The sequence below is a fragment of the Theropithecus gelada genome, chromosome 1 (genome assembly GCF_003255815.1).
Source record: "Theropithecus gelada isolate Dixy chromosome 1, Tgel_1.0, whole genome shotgun sequence".
NCBI lineage: Eukaryota > Metazoa > Chordata > Mammalia > Primates > Cercopithecidae > Theropithecus > Theropithecus gelada.
In genome coordinates, this window is record NC_037668.1 from 36,521,684 (window position 1) to 36,542,840 (window position 21,157).

The following is a 21,157-nucleotide window of genomic DNA, read 5'->3' on the forward strand; positions in this document are numbered from 1 at the left end:
GGAAATGGTATAAATGAAGATTAAAAAAATTCTATTTTTGGCCGGGCGCGGTGGCTCAAGCCTGTAATCCCAGCACTTTGGGAGGCCGAGACGGGCGGATCACGAGGTCAGGAGATCGAGACCATCCTGGCTAACATGGTGAAACCCCTTCTCTACTAAAAAATACAAAAAACTAGCCGGGCGCGGTGGCAGGCGCCTGTAGTCCCAGCTACTCGGAAGGCTGAGGCAGGAGAATGGCGTGAACCCGGGAGGCGGAGCTTGCAGTGAGCAGAGATCCGGCCACTGCACTCCAGCCTGGGCGGCAGAGCGAGACTCCGTCTCAAAAAAAAAAAAAAAAAAAAAATTCTATTTTTTAATTTTTGAAATTACTCATAAAGGTAATGGACTAAAGCAAAACCAGCAAACTGGATTTATAGCGTATATATAAGTAACCTTTGTGACAACAATACTACAGAGGTTGGGTGGAAGGTATTGGGAATATACTGTTGTTCGGTCCTTAAACTGTATTATTTGGAGGTAGGCACTAAGTACTCTAAGTACTTAAGAATATATATTGGAAACTTCAGGAAAACAATTTGAAAAAATTTTTAAGTATAAATAATAGGTTAATAGAGGAGGTAAAATGGAATTTAAGACACTTAACCCAAAATGGTGGCCCAAAACCAAATGGAACTGAAGTTGGGAGTGGTGCCATGTGCCAGCTACTAAGAAGACTGAGGTGAGAGGATCACTCGAGCCCAGGAGTTCGAGTCCAGCCTGGGCAACGTAGCCATACCTCATCTCTAAAAATACACTTAAATAGCAAATGGAACAAATAGAAAGTAACTAGTGGCTGGTATATTTTAATCCAGCAATATCAACAATCACTAATGTATTGAATATGAATATGAATCATATTCAATTCAGTTATTCATATTCAATATAAATAATAGCACACTAATTTACAAGAAATAAATTGTCAGATTGGATGAAAAGATCCAGCTACATACTATCTACAAGAACCCATTGTGAAAATAAACATAGGTTAAGAGCAAAAGAGTAGAAAAGATATATCATGCTAACACAAATCAAAAGAAAGTGGGAAGCTATATTATTATTACACAAAGTAAACTTCAGAATAAGGAGTGTTAGCAGAGTTAGAAGGAGAGACTGTATAACAGATAAAGGAGTTGATTCCTTAAGAACATAGAAAAGTCTTACATGTTTATGCATCTAATATCAGAGCTCCAAAATACATGAAGTAAAAGCTGTAAAACTGTAAGGAGAAACAGACAAATTCACAATGATAATTGGAGACTTCAGCACATTTCTGTCTGTAATTGATAAAAGAAGTAGACAGAAAATTAGTAATGCTATAGAAGACCTGAACAACACTATCAGCAAGGTCTGCCTAATTGACATTTATGGAACACTTGACCCAACAACACAACACATATTTTTCATGCAACATTCATCAGAACAGATCAGATTATGGCCATATTACAAACCTTAAAACATTTTTAAAGAAAAGAAATCATATACTGTTTATTCGCTAACCATAATAGATCAAACTTCGAAATCAGTAACAGAAGTATTTAGAAAATCCCTAAATGTTCGGAAATTAAGTAACTTCATACTTATAAATAATCCACAGGTCAGAGAGGAAGTTTCAAGGGAAATAAAAACATTTTGGGCCCAGTGTGGTGGCTCACGCCTGTAATTTCAGCACTTTGGGAGGCTGAGGCGGGCGGATCACAAGGTCAGGAGATTGAGACCATCCTGGCTAACATGGTGAAACCCCAACTCTACTAAAAATGCAAAAAAAAATTATTCATGTTCAACATGAATATGAATAATTAGCCAGGCATGGTGGTGGGTGCCTGTAGTCCCAGCTACTCAGGAGGCTGAGGCAGGAGAATGGTGTGAACCTGGGAGGCGGAGCTTGCAGTGAGCCAAGATTCCACCACTGCACTCCAGCCTGGGCGACAGAGCGAGACTCCATCTCAGAAAAATTTGAACTGAACAAAATGAAAAGACAACAAAAAATATATGGGATATACCTAAAACACTGCTTAAAGGGAAATTTACAGCATTGAGTGTTTATATGGAAAAAAGAATGGTCTAGACTCAGTAATCTAAGCTTCCTCCTTAAAAATAAGAGAAAGAAGAACAAATTGTATCTCAAAGTAAGCAATAAGAAGGAATAATAAAGACCAGATATCAATGGAATTGAAAAGAGAAACTAAGTTAAATCAAAGGGTAATAAAATTAGTAAGTCTTTAGCCATACTGAACAAAAGAAAAGAAAAGAAGGACAGGTTGGGCTTTATCAAAATATGAAACTTCCCCTTTTTGAAAGACACTGATAACTATGGCCATACCACCTTGAAGGCATCCAATCACACCTGAAAGACACTGATAAGAATGAAAAGACAAAATATTTGCAAATTTTATATACAATAATGAAGTTATATCCAGCGTACATAAAGAACACTCAAAACTCAAGAAGACAACCCAATTAGAAACAACATTTTTCCAAAGAAGATATATAAACAGCAAATAACGTATGAAAAGATGCTGAACCTAAGTCATTAGACAAAAAAATTTAAACCATGTGAGATACCACTACATATCTTTGAGAATGGCTAAATTTTTTTTAAAAGCTGACAGTACCAAGTGTTGGCAAGGATGCAGAGTGACCGGAACACTCACCCGTTGCTGGAGGTAATGCCAAATTGTACAGCCACTTTGGGAAAGTTTGACATTTCCCATAAAGTTAGACATACTCTTACCATGTAACTTAGTAATTCTATTCTTAGTGATTTACCCAACTGAAATAGAAACTTAAATTCACATGAAAACCTGTATGTGAATATTTATTACACTGTTACTTGCCAAACACAGAAACAACCCAAATGTCATTCAGCAGAATGGATAAGCTATGTATATCCACACAGTGAAATGCTACTCAACGGTGAAGAGAAATGAACTTGATTCACAGACCATTGTAGATATAAATCTTAAATACATTTTGTTAAGTGAAAGAAGGCAGAACCAAAAGGTTACATATTGTACAATTCCATTCCAGAAAAGTGTTCTTTCTGGAATGCTCTAGCTCTGGAAAGCAGATCAGTATTTACTATGATTGGGTAGAGGAGATAATGTAAGGACATTTTTAAGTCATGGAAATGTTCTTTTGGTTACTGTGGTGATGGATACACAACTTTCTGTGCATTTGCCAAAACCCACAGATTTGTGCACTCCATCTCACCCCAAAATGTAAAGAGAACCCAAGATGAGATGCAGGCTTTGACAGGTGAATCTGACTGCATTACAGATGACAGGACTAAACACATGGAAGGGGTGGGGAAGAATAGAGTTCAGTAGCTTTGGAAAACAGCGCTGCAACTGGATCTCCTAGGGCTAAATACAAAATTATGAATGTGCACAAACACTGTACTCAAGTTGGTGTATTCGTTTTCCACCAGAGTACGGGGTAGCAATTCTAAAGCGACTTTATACTAGGGTTGAACAAATTGTGGAAGCCGCTATCGATAACGATAACCAGACTCCTCACTATCAGAGGAAAGCGACACACAGCCGAAGGGAAGGAACTCCATGATGCTGGATTGGCGCGAATGGTTTCAGTGTGGACTCATGCCCCTTTCGTTTAATATACAGAGGGATGGATAGACACGGGTTAGTATACTATGCCAAATAAAAAGAATAAAACAGATGGTTCAGGCAAAGATTATCAAGGAATGAAACTACAGGTGAAAGGTTAATGGGGAACTTAAACTTTGAGAAGTTTTAAAGAAACAGAATACTTGGGTGATCGCAAAGTAGTCCTCCAAAGCATATTATTTGTTTATTACATTGTAAAATAGTAACTTTACACAGGACAAACAAACCTGAGAGACACCATGTTAACCAATGAACAAGGTAACAAAACATATTGACATCATGTACCCTGGGATGATGCGCGAGGAAGGACACTGCACCTCAGTGGCATTCTTTCCCCAAATACATAACCTCCATCTAATCATGAGAAGACATCAGAGAAACTCACATCGAAGGCCATCCCACTAAAGTTGTGACCCTGAACAGAAAAACAGCATTGAGTGGTAAACTGATAAAATCCAAAGATCTGTTTTCCAGTTAGTAGAATGGTACCACTGTTCATTTCCTAGTTCAGGTCATTTTATTATGGTTGTAGACCATGGTAACATTAGTGGAAGCGGGATGACAGGCATATAGGAACTCTATTGTACTGTTTTTGCAACTTTTCAGGTCTAAAATTATTTCAAAATTAAAAGTTAAAAATCATTAATGAGTGAAAGGTAATACAGTCATTTTTCCATAATACCTTCTGAAAATAGAGAAGCCTCTTCCAAGCCAGCTAAAAATGACCAGCGTCTAACACTTCTACAAAACTTCTCAGTAGTACATGATGTAATTAGTTACTCCTTCCTTGAGAAAGTTTTCATTCTTGGTTGCTGTGAGGCCGAACCTTGCAGGATTTTCTGTTATCTTTCCAGCTTCCCTTTTTCAGTCTCCTTTATTGGCTCATTGTCCTTTACAGGAAGTTTTTAGTGCTTAAGCCTGGAGGTTTTTTCTTCTCTCTGTACCTACATCTTCAATGGTGGCCACTTGCCACATTTGGCAGTTTAAATTCAAATTCAATACACTTAAATGTAACACAATTAACATTTAGTTTCTCAGTTGCTCTAGCCGTATTCCAAGTGCTTAATAGAGGTATGTTAGTGGCTACCATACTAGTCAGCACAAATAATCCATCAGTCATCACAGAAAGTTCTGTTGGACACAGGCTCCATGTGGGAGATGCTGTGTACTTCACACAGCATCACGTATGACGCACAGGTCTTCCCACATTCCACCGTTAGTGATTGCCAGGGTTGACCAGTTGTACAGGCAGTGTCAGCTCAACATTGGAAAGTTCCCCATCAACCTTAAACCTATGGTTTCATTCCTTGATAATCTTTGCTGGAAATTTTGGTTTCATTACTTATTTTTCTAAATACAGTTGTAGCCATTCTATATGTAATGTGCTCTGTACCTTATTTTATTCACATTGTGTGTTGTGGATGTCTTTCTATTAGTGCATTTTAGATCTGCACTCATTTTTAATAGCTGCATAATATTCTATTGATACATACATGATAAAGTGCCATGGTTTAATTTTAGTAAGAAAGTATATGTTCTTAATTACATGCTGGGTACCTTTAATTGCACATCCCTTTATTCTGTTTCAGGTGAATATAAAACCTTTACTTCCTTCCACCAAACACTGAAAAATAATAGTGTGTACACTGAGCCTTATGAGGATTTGAGGAACGATGAGCACAGCCCATCCTATCAACAGATCAACTGTATCGACAGTGTCATCAGGTATGAGACCGCAAGTTTGGATACCATGTAAGTCTGTTCCAAAAGCATACACTGTCACTGTAGAGACTTCATAGAATTTTTAATAGCTGCTCTCACTTGGTGTTTCACTATAAATCAGTAGATATTGATGGCGTGCCTAACACGCTGAACATTACAGAAGGCACAAAAAGCTAGAAGATGCATTCCTTCTTTGAAGAAACTGTGGTATAGTCCAGAAGACAAGACCTATTTTTGTCAGAATTAAATGGTGTAAGGCAAGCTTGTCCAGCCTGTGGCCCACAGGCTGCGTGTGTCCCAGGACGGCTTTGAATGCAGCCCGACACAAGTTCGTAAACTTTCTTAAAGCATTATGAGATTTTTTTGTGATTTTTTTTTTTAGCTCATCAGTTATGATTAGTATTAGTGTATTTTATGCGTGGCCCAGGGAAGCCAAAAGATTGGACACCTGTGACATAAGATTTGAAGGTTAATTCAAAACCACAGTAAAAGAAATGTTACAATCCAGTGATTGAGGCTGGGATGGTCAGGGAAGACTTTATCAAAGAAGAAAGTACGAAGTATTCCAAACAGAAGTGGCATGAGAAAAGCAAAGAGGTGGGAAATGGCACAGTTAGGGAACCAGCTAAGAATATGGGGCCTAATTATGTTGTTACAGATACCTGAAGAGCTACAACATTCCAGCTTTGAAAAGAAAGTGTATCTCCTGTACAAATACAACTTCCTCCTCCTCAGAAGAAGACAAACAGAACCACAAGGCAGATGATGTCCAAGCCTTACAAGGTAACAAGAATGCCCCTCGGAGTTAAATTCAAAGAACTATAAATACATCCTTCATGTTTCTCTTTAATGTCTTATATTTATTTTGTTGAACGCATAAAATTCTGGTTTCATATTACCTCTTTATGGCCAGTAAGGTTTAATTTCTCGGTTACAAACTTCTGTAAACTGGGTCTTTTACATAAATTTCTTGTTGGGAATTTTTCTTTTCACTGTCAGTTTCTCTTACACCACCAGCTGGTTTGCAAATCTCAACCATACCTAAATCAGAAATGCCAACAAATGGACCGTCCATAGATGCAGGAGGAGGAGCTCCACAGATCCTGTCCACGGCGGTGCTGAGCTTGGGGTCGGGCATAAGCCAGTGCGGTTACAGCAGCACCATTGTCCACGTCCCACCAGAGACAGGTACCACGCTTGCCTCTTACTTTGAAAATATACTCAATATTAACTACATTGTGATGAGAAAACAAAAGTCATGAATGCCATTTGCTCAGTTATAACTTCTAAACTACACATATTTTTTGCTTTCTTTAGTTCAGTTAAAGTATTTCTGGAAACATCATCACGTTGGTGTTGGTTACATATTTTGGACAGTATTTCTCAGTTACGTTATTTGTCAGTGAAATCAGTTGACACATAAAAAGCACTTAATACAGTACCTAGTAGGTAGGTATTAGTAAGCCCTCAATTAGTGTTAGCCATTGTTAATGCAATTATAGATGGGACTGTGTGAGGTTACTTCCTTGCTGACTTTTAAAGAATGTGTTCCTTTCACCTGCATTTCACCATCCTGTAAGTTGTGATGAGCTCAGTCACACATGCGTTCAGATTTTTGTATTGGTGTGATAGCAATGAATAGAGTTCTTTAAAAGTCTTCATTTAACACCATAAGTACTTGGTAATTATTCTACTGTCTTCTTTTTATTCCTCCTTATTGCCACCTGTCCTTTTGACATTTTCATCACTAATAACAATTTGGGTAGATGAAAGAATGGTGACAAATATGTTAAATTGGGTTTTCACATGATCTGTGCTTTATCTTTGCTAGTCTTCAGTGGCCTATCAGCTAATATGTGTCGAGCCATTTCTTTGTGCCACTCTCTGCTCTTAGTTCTTCATTGGGATGATCTCATTAAATCTTTCCAACAACCTGTGAGATGGAGAGCATGGTACTGACAGGAGATCTGTGGATTGGTGGGGAAAGACCAGAGAGCATTACGTTTCTAATTAGTCAGAAGTAGAGTTTCACTGGAAACGAGCTAGCCCTTCCACAGAGGAGCATATGCACATTTTTTAGTGTGGCTTTTAATATTTTGTATTCCTGTATGGGCATGTAGCTGTTCATAATACAGCCCATGCAGGAAGGGAGGGTATCACCCAATATGAAAAGCTCTTTTTTTAATTCTGCCACTCTGCTTTCTATACTCTGCTCTTATATTGCCATTTTTAATGAATTTATACTAAAATCCATATGCTTAGGAAATTTTTACTGGTATTAGTTTCTCCTGATCTTGAATCATCCTCAACATTTGCAGGGCCACATCTTTATTCCATGGAGAAAAAGTGGAATCAGAGCCCAGATGTTCCTTAAAACATATCTCTATGTCTTTTGCTTTCTGAAAAGTTCATGTTCATTCCCTCAGTTTGCATCCTGACTCAAACGAGTCGTGTCTGAGGACCATGGTCACAAATGCATTTCCTTATAAGTTAGTATCTTCATTTCATATGTGGACAATGAAGCCACAAATAGGCGAAGTAACTTAACTTGCCCAATATCACACAGCCCATGAGTAGTAGAGTAGGGAATCAAGTATTGACCATTAGTCTCTAGGAGTCGTTGCCATTACAGATATTTTGAACCTAAAGCAGGGTCTAATTAAGATGGAATGTAGGCCAGGCACAGAGGCTCATGCCTGTAACCCCAGCATTTTGGGAGGCCAAGACAGGAAGATTGCTTGAATGCAGGAGTTTGAGACCAGCTTGGGCGACATAGTGAGACTCTGTCTACAAAAAATTAATTTTTATTTCATTTTATTTTATTTTATTTTATTTTATTGTGAGAAAGAGTCTCACTCTGTTGCCTAGGCTGGAATGCAATGGCATGATCTCGGCTCACTGCAGCCTCCGCCTCCTGGATTCAAGTGATTCTCCTGCCTCAGCCTCCCGAATAGCTGGGATTACAGATGCCTGCCACCACACCCAGTTAATTTTTGTATTTTTAGTAGAGACAGGGTTTCACCATGTTGACCAGGCTGGTCTTGAACTCCTGACCTCAGGTGATCTGCCCACCTCAGCCTCCCAAAGTGTTGAGATTACAGGTGTGAGCCACAGCGCCCAGCCCTAAAATAATTTTTTAAAAGATGGGATATGAGATACAATGGCTAAGCCAACAATAAAATGAAATTTTAAAGTATACTCAATCCAAAAGAAGAGCAGGAAAGGAGGAAAAGATTAACAAAAAAGAAACAGAACAAACCAAATAATAAGATAATAGCTCTGTATCCAGCTATGTCAATGATGACATAAAATTGATTCAACACTTCAATTAAAAGGCAAAAATTGGGCCAAGAATAGTGGTTCACACCTGTAATCCCAGGGACTCACGAGGCCGAGCAGGTAAGATTGTTTGAGGCCAGGAGTTTGAGACCAGCCTGGGCAATACAGTGAAACCCCATCTCTACAAAAAAATTTTAAACTAGCCAGGTGTGGTGACCCACACCTGTAATCCCAGCTACTTGGGAGGCTGAGGCAGGAGGATCAGTTGAGCCCAGCTTGAGCCCGTCTTGGGTTCATTGCTACAGTGAGCTCTGATCACATTACTGTACTCCAGCCTGAGTGACAGAGCAAGATCCTGTCTCTAAAAATAAGTAAATACATAAAAGGCAAAAATTCTCAAAACAGATTGTAAAAACTCAAGACCTAACTACATGCTCTCTACAAAGTACAAATGAAATTCACAAATGGATTGAAAGTAAATGAATGGAAAAAGATGCACAAGTGAAACAGTAAACATCAGAAGGCTGCAGTGACTTATTAATACATGTAAAATAGATTCCAGGACATCATTTCATAATGACAAGGTGGTCAATTCCTCAGGAAAGACATAACAGTCATAAATGTATATTCACTAATAACAGAGCTTTGAAAGCTATGAAGCAAAAATATGCAAATAGACTTTCCATAATTATATTTGGAAAATTGTACACTTCCTCTCTGCAATTGATAAAAACATACAGAAAAAATAAGAAACAGATGATCTATACAACACTATTAACCACCTTGATCTAATTGATACTTAGAGAATGTGAGGCCCAGTGACTGCATAATCCACAGCCTTTTCAAGTACACACAGTATGTTCACTGAGAAATACGACATGTTGGACTGTACTATGTTTCAGATTTAAAAGGATTGATGGTATGTAAACTGTGTTCTCTGGCTAGTGAATTAAATTAAAAATAAGTAATAAGGTGTCTCAACCCAAAAGTTTATAAATCAAACAACACATTTGTAAATCTGTGATTCAAAAATGAAATCATAAAGAGAATTAGAAAATATTTCCAAATCAATGATACTGAAAGTATAGCATACTAAAATGTATGAGATGCAGCTAAAAACGGGGCTTGTAAGATCGATAGCTTTAAAAATGCTGTTAGAGAAGAAATGTCTCAAATCAGTGATCCAAAGTTACAGTTTAAAAAGTTAGCAAAAGAAGAGTGATGTAAGTCCAAGATAGAATGAAGGAAATAATAAAAGACAAAAGCAAAAATCGACAAAATAGAAAACAGACAGTAGAGAAAATTAAAGCTAAAAGTTGGTTCTTTGAAAAGATGAACAAAATTGATAAACCCCTTATACCAGTAGAGAGGGGTCTTGGTTCATGTAGCTGTACAGTAAGTCTTGAAATCAGGTAGTTTAAATCCTTCAGCTTTATTCTTTTTCAAGATTGCTTTGACTGTTAGGTCTTTTGTCTGTATAAATTGTAGACTCCGTTTCTCAGTGCCTTTTTTCCTTATTACAGGGTTGTATTTTCCTGCTTCTTTGCATGCCTGGTGATTCTTTTTAACTGGATGCCAGATATTGTGAATGGGTACCAAATATATTTGTATTCCTGTAAATATTCTTGATCTTTATTCTGGGTCCCAGTGAAGTTACCTGGAAACAGATTGATCCTTTCAGACTTTGCTTTTTAAATTTGCTAGGCAGGACCAATAGTGTGTAGTCAAGGCCTGTTTTTCCTCTGCTACCAAGGCGAGACCTTCCTGAGTGCTCCTTTGTTTTTCCTCTGCTACCAAGGCGAGACCTTCCTGAGTGCTCCTTGTGATGCCTCAGGAGTTAGGAGAGTCTCTAGTCTGGCGGATGGGAACCGCTGCTGTTCCGCAGCTTGTGTGAGCTTCAGCTCTTGTTCCTGCTAATCCTCTCGTGGTGTTTTCCTCCCATGAATGCCCTGGTGAATCCTTGGAAATCCTCTAGGCTGCACGCTGGGGCAGTCCTCGGGCTCACCTCCCTTGTTTCTTATCCTCCAGGGTCACTTCCCTTCAGTGTCTGAAACCTATTGTTTTGTATATTTAGGCCTTTTTTTTTTTTTCCATCTCAAACAGGAGGGTAAGTTTGGTCCCTGTTATTCCAACTTGGCCAGAAGCAAAGCCCCCTGTGGTGTTGATTTAGTCACAGGCCACTTCTGGATGCAGAGTGGGGCCACACCCACCGAAACCACCTGGATACTGCACCACAGGGGCAAGCCGGAATGGATGTTGGGGGAGCCCTCTACAATGTCCACCACAAAATCTTTTGTTCATAGAAGTAATTTTTTACAAGCAACCCAAAAATACATATCACTATTCTGTATCAATAAAATAAATTTTAATGTACAACTATTATATATCAATAATAAATAGATAAACAGATAAAAAGAGGCAACCCAAAATCCATCCACAGATGTTCACTTTAGTAAACTGTGCTATGCATATAAAATGGAACTCCGCAGCAGTGTAAAAGTATGAGACAACTGTTCAGCCATTGATAAAGTTCTCCAAGGGATATGGTAAAGTGAAAAAGGTGCGTTGATGGCTAATGTACATATGTGCCTTTGGGTAAAGATGGGGTCACGGAGGAAGATAATCTATATTCATGCTTATTCATACATAATAAATTGGAAGGGCCAGGTGCGGTGGCTCATGCCTGTAATCCCAGCACTTTGGGAGGCCGAGGCAGGTGGATCACCTGAAGTCAAGAGTTCGAGACCAGCCTGGCCAACATGGTGAAACCCCCGTCTCTACTAAAAATATAAAATTAGCCGGACGTGGCGGCACATGCCTGTAATCCCAGCTACTTGGGAGGCTGAAGCAGGAGAATCGCTTGAACTCAAGAAGCAGAGGTTGCAGTGAGCCAAGATTGTGCCATTGCACTCTGGCCTGGGCAACAAGAGCAAAACTCCATCTCAAATAAAATAAGATAAAATAAAAACAAAACTTAGCCAGGTGTGGTGTGGCGCACACCTGTAGTCCCAGCTACTCAGGAGGCTGAGGCAGAATCACTTGAACCTGGGAGGCAGAGGTTGCAGTGAGGCAAGATGGCGCCACTGCACTCCAGCGGAATGGTCTTCTGCAGGGGAAACAAATGAGAACTAGACAGAGCATGGACAGGGGTGAGGAGAATGTACTACTACATGTCTTTATTAATACTTGCTGATTTTTGAACCACAGGATTGCCTATTTAAAAGATAAAGATAAAAAGAAATTTTGAAGAATTCAGGGAGAAAAGTGTTTACAATAAAAGCAAGATTTAAATAAATGTGTACATATTGATTTTTTTTTTTTTTTTTTTTTTGAGACGGAGTCTCGCTCTGTCGTCCAGGCTGGAGTGCAGTGGCCGGATCTCAGCTCACTGCAAGCTCCGCCTCCCGGGTTCACGCCATTCTCCGCCCTCAGCCTCCCGAGTAGCTGGGACTACAGGCGCCCACCACCTCGCCCGGCTAGTTTTTTTGTATTTTTTAGTAGAGACGGGGTTTCACCGTGTTAGCCAGGATGGTCTCGATCTCCTGACCTCGTGATCCACCCGTCTCGGCCTCCCAAAGTGCTGGGATTACAGGCTTGAGCCACCGCGCCCGGCCATGTGTACATATTGATTATTACAACTGTAAGATGTGTATTTGTGCAAAGAATATACAGAAAATCAAGAATTTGTATGCTAGACTAGTGATTTTTTGTATTCCAGCAATTAATGTTTGTAAAAATGTATTGAAAGGCAGTTAACAAAGTAAAATAAATAAATACAAGTAATTGATAGGAATTAAAATTAAGTATGTCTTCTTCCACCTCAGCCAGGGATGCCACCCTCGTCTGTGAGCCCTGGACTCTGAACATGCAGCCAGCGCCTTTGACCTCAGAAGAATTTAAACATGTGGGGCTCACAGCGGCTGTTCTGTCAGCCCACACCCAGAAGGAAGAGCAGAATTACGTTGATAAATTCCGAGAAAAGATCCTGTCATCCCCCTACAGCTCCTATCTTCAGCAAGAAAGCAGAAGCAAAGCTAAATATTCATATTTTCAAGGTACATAAGTTTTTAAAAATAAATGCCATTAATCTATGTAGATGTTACAAACTATATCTAAGGACTAGGAGATAAGGAGTAAACAATAGGAGTTTCACTTGTAAGAAGCTGATGGAAAGATGCTAAAACAATGTATTTACATTAACAATTTATGTAGGTTCTTTCTTAGATCCTAGATCTGGGAAACTTTTTTTGTGAGAAACTGATTGAGAGATGCTGAAATAAGTTTATTTGATAGCAACTGTTTTTATCCGGAATTTTGTTCATGTTTTTAGAGCCACTTTTTGCCATTCTGGTAGTATTGGCAAATGCACATTCATTGTCAGCTACTTATAACTACCAGTAAGTGGCATCCTTTTCTTCTTTTTGGGTTTAATTTTCCATAATTTGCCTCTATCCTTACAGGAGATTATACTTCCAAGCAGACGCAGTTGGCCGGCTGCAGGAAAGGGAAGCACAAACGGAAGAAGCTGCCGGAGCCGCCGGACAGCAGCAGCTGGAACGCGGGCTCTGGTCCCCACAGGGGAGTGCGTCAAAACGCACAGCCCTGGTGCCCCTCCACGGCCTCCTCTCCGCACACCTTGGGCCCAGCCTTCCCACCTGCCGCCATGGTGCCCAGCCAGGCCCCTTATCTCGTCCCAGCGTTTCCCCTCACAGCCGCGACCTGTCCCGGAAGAGAATACGCAGCCCCCGGAACTGTACCGGAAGGCCTGCATGGGCCGCCATTGTCCAAGGACCTGCAGCCTTACCCAGCTTTCCCTTCTCCTTACTTGGATACTTTTATGACCGTTTTCCTGCCTGACCCCCCTGTCTGCCCTCTGTTGTCACCATCGTTCTTTCCATGTCCATTCCTGGGGGCGACAGCCTCTTCTGCGATATCACCCTCGATGTCAGCAATGACTCCAACCCTGGACCCACCCGCTTCAGTAACCAACCAAAGGAGAGAGGAGGAAAAGTGGGAGGCACAAAGCGAGGGGCACCCGTTCATTACTTCGAGGAGCAGCTCGCCCTTGCAGTTAAACTTACTTCAGGAAGAGATGCCCAGATGCTCTGAATCTCTAGATCAGATGAGAAGGAACACGTGCCCACAAGCTGAGTATGTAAGTGATGCTCATTTTCAGTGCTCAAGTGAGAAAGTGAATATCTTACTAAAGTTAAGGTGGTCGCGTTGGGACTCAGCGCGGACATCCTCAGTAGGTAATCGGCATGGCTGCTGTAAGCGAGCCTGTCAGCCTAACTGTGTGTAAACACGAAACACATCTGCCTGGCTCTGTTTGGAAAGTAGACACGAAAGAATCATCTATATTCTAGTTTCTTAGATACTTTGTGAGGTTTTTTCCAAAGTGCTTTTAAGTTTTCATGTGAACTGGATTCTCTCCACTCTTTAAAATTCGATCCAGGTATTACGCTTAAGTGTTCATTGCCTATAATATGTATTTGTTTACTTACAACCGGGGTTATGGTCTGGTGAGATAGGAATAAGCCATGTTGACAGTTTAACGATTGTACTTCTTCATGCACAGTCGCAGGACAACAGGTGTGTATGAAGGGTTAGGAGCTACTTTATTTATTATCAGTAGAGTAGACAGTTTATAGTTTCACACTTAAACATGTTATTTTTTCAAAATCAAAAGCTTCTTTGGTCTACTTCCTTTAGTTTTTCCTCCCTTTACCTAAAAAGCCATTCTCAGGTTTGTTTAGCAGTTTAAACTTTGGAATCTGATGTTGCTATATTTAGGTATAGAATCCAAGGCAAGTGTGAATATTTACACAGATTCTTTGACCTTCCCTTCAAGGTATTATACCCCTCTTTAACAGATACTCAAAATCTAGTGATACAAATCAAGAAAATATGCTCACTTTTGAAAACCTGGTATTAGTGTGCTTGCTAAAAATCTAAGGCAAGGCAGTATATTACAGTGAGTAAAGCCTGGGCTATGGATTAAGACATGGATTCAAATCCCAGCTTGGTCACTAGTTAGGTAGATTCACTTAGACAAGTTATTTAACCTTTCTTTGCCTTTGTTTCCTTATTAGGAAAATGGAAAGATGAATTCCTCATAACTTACTCTGAGGGCTAAATGATGTATTTATATAGTACCTATCCCTATGCAGAGGGTGCTCCCAGAGAGCTGGAACTTTGTTTTGTTCATTATTATATTCCTCGTGTTTGACACAGTGCCTAGAACGTGTAAAATGTTTGGTATGTATTTGCTGAGTGACAAAAAAACTACTTGTGTGGTGCCTGGCATGTAGCAGGTACTGAGAAAGTAGTAGTGCCTTAATATTACTTACAATGGAACTTACTTCTTAGGGATAGGCTGGAAAGTTTTTACTTCTTAGTTATATATGTAAATTTTGTTCTATTTAACATATGAAGTTGAAGATCTTCCAGTTACAGTAGTCTCCCTTACCCAGGGGATGTTTCAAACCCCTGGTGGATGCTGGAAACTGAAGAGTTCTGAACCGTGTATACAGTATGTTTTTTCCTATACACACTGTACATACCTATGGTAAAGTTTAATTTATCAATTAAGAACAGTAAGAGATTAACAGCAGTAACTAATAACATAGAACAGTTATAAAATGGACTCATCACAGTTTCACGGATAGAAGATTCATTCTTGCCTAAAATTGTAGCACTCCTGAGCACATGGGTTTTTCCTTTCCTTCTTGAGAATTTTCACCTTTTCACTTAAATGAAGCACTTTATGACTTCTCTTTGGCATATCCCAATTGCTGGCATCACTCCTCTTGCATTTTGGGGCCATTATTATGTAAAATACGTGTTACTTGAACACAAGCGCTACAATACCACCACAGTAGATCTGACAGCCAAGATGGCTACTGAGTGACTAACAAGTGGGTAGCACATACAGTGTGGAGGCACGAAATAAAGGGATGATTCCTATCACAGGCTGGAAACAATGAGACAGCTCAGAATGTTATGACACTACCAGAATGGATCACAATTTTAAACTTATGAACTGTTTATTTCTGGAATTTTCCATTTACTATTTTTGGACCTCGGTTGACCACAGGTAACAAACTACAGAAAGCAAAACCATGAATAAAGGAGGACTCTACTGTATTTTGTGATAAGAAGATTAAAGTGTCTTTTCATTGCCCTTACTTTCTAGCAGTGTGTTGCAGGCAACAGTAGCAGTGAGAGCAGTCCTGCCACTACCGGTGCACTGTCCATGGGGTCACCTCCCAGGGAGAATCCATCCCATCCTACTGCCAGCACACTGTCCATGGGGTCGCCTCCCAGCGGGACTCCATCCTATCCTACTGCCAGCGTTCTGTCCACGGGGTCACCTCCCTGCGAATCTCTGTCCGGAACTGGTTCTGCAGCATCAGGTAGTGGATCAGGACAACTAATGTTCCAAACTCCATTGCCAGGCATTCACTATGTGATAAGCTCTCACTGTGTACCCCAGGCACTGATGTGGAAGTACAGGGTTTCTTTCTTTTTCTTTTTTTCTTGTCAGGTATATTGGGGTATATTTATGCACAATAAAATTCACCAATTTTAGGGGTACAAACCAGAATTCTGACAGATGTGTACCTTCGTGTAAGCACAAACACAATCACCATATAGAACATTTCTGTCACCCCAAAAAGTTCTGTGACCCTCACCAGTCCATCTCTGCCCTGACCCTTGGTCTCCTGGCAGCCACTGGTTTGCTGTCACTTTAGTTTTGCTTTTCCTATGATTTACGTATAGAATCAGACAGCATGACATCTTTCGTATTAGGATTCTTTCAGTTAACATGATGCTGTTGAGACGCACCCTTAATAGCAGTTACAGCTTAGATCTGTAATCCATTTTGAGTTAATTTTTGTGTATGGTATGAGGAAGGGTCAATATACTTTCTTTACATTGGGATATCTAATTGTTCCTGCCCTGTTTGTTCAAAGGATTAATCTTTTCCCCATTAAATTGCCATGATGACTTCGTTGAAAATAACTTGACCATATATGTGTGGGTCTATTTCTGGACTCTTCTGTTCCACTGATCTGTATGGCTAGCTTTAGGCCAGTACCACACTCTTGAGTAATGTAACTTTCAAGTAAGTCTTAAAGTCTGGTGAAGTAAGTCCTTCAACTTAATTCTTTTTTTCAAAATGATTTTGAATATTCTAGGTCCTTTGTCCATAAAAATTATAGATTCCATTTCTCAGTTTCTACAAAAAAGTCTTCTGGTGTTTTGATTGAAATTGTGTTGAATCTATAGATGATCAATTTGTGAATAATTATCTTCCTAATGATATTGAGTATTTTGATCCACAAGTACAACAATTTCTCTATGTAGGTCTTTAATTCTTCTCAGCCGTGTTTTATAGTTTTCAGCCTACAACTCTTACACATGTTTTGCTAAATTTATCTCTAAGGATTTTATAATTGTTGATGCTACTGTAAATGGCATTTAAAATTTTCAATTTGCAGTTGTTTGTTGTTAGCATGTAGAAATGTAATCAAATGGTGTGTTTTTAACTCGTATTCTGCAGTCTTGCTAAACTCATTTATTAGTTTTAGTAGCTCTTTTGTAGATTCTGGAAGACTTTTCTACATAGTCTTTATTATCTACAAATATAATCTTACTTCTTTTTTTCCATCTGTATGTCTTTATTTATTTGTCTTGCCTCATTGAACTGGCTAGGACCCACAGTGAAGTGTTAATAGAAATAGGAAAATAGACACTTCCCTGGTTCACAGTCTTAAGAGGAAAGCACTCAGTGTTTTACCATTAAGTATGATGTTAAACATAAGTTTTCCTTGAATGCCCTTATCAGATTGAGGAAGTTCCCTTCTGTTGCTGCTAGTCTGCTGAGTTGCCTTTTCTGCATCTGTTGAGATAATCATGTGGTTTTCTTCCCTTATTCTATTAATATGATGAATTACATCAGTTTTCTGATAGTAAATTAACCTTGCATTTGGTCATGCTCTTTTATCCTTCCTTGTGTATTGTTGGATTATCTTCCTAATGTTTTGTTACACATTATTGCATCTCTGTGCAGAATATTGGTCCATTCGCTTTCTTTACTTGTAATGTCTTTGTCTGGTTTTGGTATCAGAGTAATTCTAGCTTCAAAAAATGAGCTAGGAACTATTCTTTGCTATTGTGTTTTCTGGAAGAGTTTGTGCTGAACTGGTATTATTTCTTCTTTGTATGTTTGGTGGAATTTACCTGTGAATCTTTCTGGGCCTGGAGTTTTCTTGGTGAGACGGATTTTAACAACAAATTTAAATTCTTTAATAGATATGGGTCTAATCAGGTTATCAGTTTCTTAGTGATCTTTGGTAATTTGTATCTTTTAAGAAATGTATCGGCCGGGCGCGGTGGCTCACGCCTGTAATCCCTGCACTTTGGGAGGCTGAGGCGGGCGGATCACGAGGTCAGGAGATCGAGACCATCCTGGCTAACACGGTGAAACCCCGTCTCTACTAAAATACAAAAAATTAGCCGGGCGCGGTGGCGGGCGCCTGTAGTCCCAGCTACTCGGGAGGCTGAGGCAGGAGAATGGCGTGAACCCGGGAGGCGGAGCTTGCAGTGAGCCGAGATGGTGCCACTGCACTCCAGCCTGGGCGACAAAGTGAAGACTCCGTCTCAAAAAAAATAAAAATAAAAATAAAAAAATAAAATAAAAAAAAGAAATGTATCTGTTTTATCTAATTTGTTGAATGTATTGGCATAAAGTTTTAAATATTCCCTTTTCCTTGTAATGTCTATAGGTTTTATAGTAATGTACCCCTCTTATTGCTGGTATTAATATTTTTCCTGTTCAATCTGACTGTATGTTTATCAATTTTAATAACTTTTCAAAGAACTTTTGATCTCATTGGGGTTTTTTTGCCTATTGTTTTTTTGCTTTTTTATTTTATTGATTTATGCTCTTTTTTTTTTTTTTTCCTGAGACAGAGTCTTCTACTGTCGCCCAGGCTGGAGTGCAGTGGCATGATCTCGGCTCACTGCAACCTCCACCTCCTGGGATCAAGCGATTCTCCTGCCTTAGCCTCCAGAGTAGCTGGGATTACAGGCGCCTGCCACCACACCTGGCTGATTTTTTTTATTTTTAGTAGAGACAGGGTTTCACCACGTTGGCCAGGCTGGTCTTGAACTCCTGATCTCATGATTCGCCCGCCCTGGCCTTCCAAAGTGCTGGGATTACAGGCGTGAGCCACTGCGTCCAGTCTATGCTCTAATTTTTATTACTTCTTTTCTCTTTACTTTGGATTTTTATTTGTTTTTTTCTTATTTCTTAAGGTAGAAGCTTGTTAGATCTTTGAATTGAGATTTTTTTCCCCCCAATATAAACATTTAATGCTATTGAGTACTCTAACCATTGCATCCCTCAAATTTTGGTATGTTGTATTTTTATTTTCATGCAGCTTCAGTTTTTTTTTTGAACCAAGACCTTTTGAACCAAGGTCTCACTCTGTTGCCCAGGCTAGAGTGCAGTGGCATGATCTCAGCTCACTGCACCCTCAAACTCCTGGGCTTAACAATCCTGTGGCCTCAGCTTCCTGAGTAGCTGGAACTGCAGGCATATGCCACTGTGCCTGGCCAGTCTAAAATATTTCTAATTTCACTTGTATTTTCTTATTTGAGCTTTCAGTTATTTAGAAAGGCTTAATTTCCTAATATTTGGAGATTTTTTTTTAGATATTTTTATTTTATTTCTAATTTAAATGCAGTCAGAGAACTTTGTTTTGTATTTTTTAAATTTACCGAGACATTGTGTAATGATCTGGAATTTGGTCCATCTTGATAAATGTTTCATGTGCATTTGAAAAGAATATGCTTTCTGCTGTTGTTGAGTCATGTGTTCTATAAATGTAAATTAGATCAAGTTGGTTGATAACGTTGATCCAACTTTCTCTGTTATGATTTTCTATCCGTTTTATAAGTTATTATGATACAGCTCTTACATGTCCAGCTATAAATGTGAATTTCTCTATTTTTTCTTATAGTGCAGTGAGTTTTTGCTTTATGTATTTTGAAGCTCTTTTATTAGGTGCATATGCACTTAAGGTTATTATATCCTCTGATGAATTGCTCTCTTTATCCTGAAATATATCTTGCTTTGAAGTCTGCTTTGTCTGGTATCAGTGTATCCAGTCCAGCTTTATTTTAATTAGCGTTTACATGGTGAATTTTTTCCATCTTTTTACTTTTAACTAATCTGTGTCTTTATATTTAAAGTAAGTCTTGTAACCACCATATAGTTGGGTATTTTTATTCATGTGACAATCTCAGCCTTTTAACTGCAATGCTTGCTTAGACTGTTTACCTTTAATGTGAATGTTGATATGGTTAGGTTTAAGTTAAATCTTTCATCTTGCTGCTAATTTTCTGTTTGTCTCATCTGCCCTTTCTTTTTTTCCTCCTACCCTCCTCCTTTTGGGTTAATTGTGTATTGGCTTCTCAAGCATACCTTTTTTTTTTTTTTTTTTTTTTTTAAGTTTTTGCTCTAGGAGTTACTGTTTTTTAATTTTTATTTTATCTTATTTTTTTCTTTGAGACTCTGTTGCCCAGGCTGGAGTGCAGTGGTGCCGTCTCGGCTCACTGCACCCTCCACCTCCCGTGTTCAAGCAATTCTTCTGCCTCAGCCTCCCAAGTAGCCAGTACTACAGGCGTGTGCCACCACGTCTGGCTAATTTTTTTGTATTTTTAGTAGAGATGGGGTTTCACCACGTTGGCCAAGCTAGTCTGAAACTCCTGACCTCAGGGAATCTGCCCGCCTCGGCCTCCCAAAGTGCTGGCATTACAGGTGTGAGCCACTGCGCCCAGCCGGCTTTAGGTTTTACGGTGCACATCTTTTACTTATCACAGTTTACTTTCAAATATTATACCTATTCTATCACCTTATATATTAGAACCTTAAGACAGAGTACTTCCATGTCCTCCTTGTCTTTTGTGCTATTTTTGTCATACATTTTTAACGTGTAAAAAAACCTACAATAACACTGTTACTATTTTTGCTTTAATCAGTAAAAACCTCTTAAAGTTGTTTTGTGTGGGTGTTTTGTTGTTGTTGTTGTTTTGACACAAGGTCTCACTCTGTTACCCAGGCTAGAGTGCACTGATGCAATCATAGCTCACTGTAGCCTCAAACTCCTGGGCTCAAGCAATCCTCCAACCTCAGCCTCCTGAGTAGCTGGGACTACCGGCACGTACCACCACACTCAGCTAATTTTTTATTTTTATGGAAATGGAACCTCACTATGTTGCCCAGGCTGGTTTCAAACTCCTGGCCTCAAGCAATCCTCTCATCTTGGCGTCCCAGAGTGCCAGGATTACAGGCGTGAGCCACCATGCCCAACCTAAAGATATTTTTTAATGAAGAAAATGTTTTTATTAGTTTTTTATCTACATACTTTTTTAAAAAAATTAAACGAATTGGTATTTTTAATTCTTTCAAAGTCAGTGAGAAG

At 39.3% G+C, this 21,157-nt stretch overlaps 1 protein-coding gene across 1 annotated transcript in view; it reads left to right on the forward strand.

The window, feature by feature from the left end:
• Window positions 1-21,157, forward strand: part of PER3 (period circadian regulator 3) — a 62,498-nt gene that overhangs the window by 30,057 nt on the left and 11,284 nt on the right. The window contains exons 14-19 of the mRNA XM_025355841.1: window positions 5,252-5,387; window positions 6,043-6,167; window positions 6,402-6,572; window positions 12,488-12,718; window positions 13,124-13,818; window positions 15,859-16,078. Coding sequence (XP_025211626.1) covers window positions 5,252-5,387; window positions 6,043-6,167; window positions 6,402-6,572; window positions 12,488-12,718; window positions 13,124-13,818; window positions 15,859-16,078 — 1,578 coding nt within the window. The remainder of the gene's footprint in view (window positions 1-5,251; window positions 5,388-6,042; window positions 6,168-6,401; window positions 6,573-12,487; window positions 12,719-13,123; window positions 13,819-15,858; window positions 16,079-21,157) is intronic.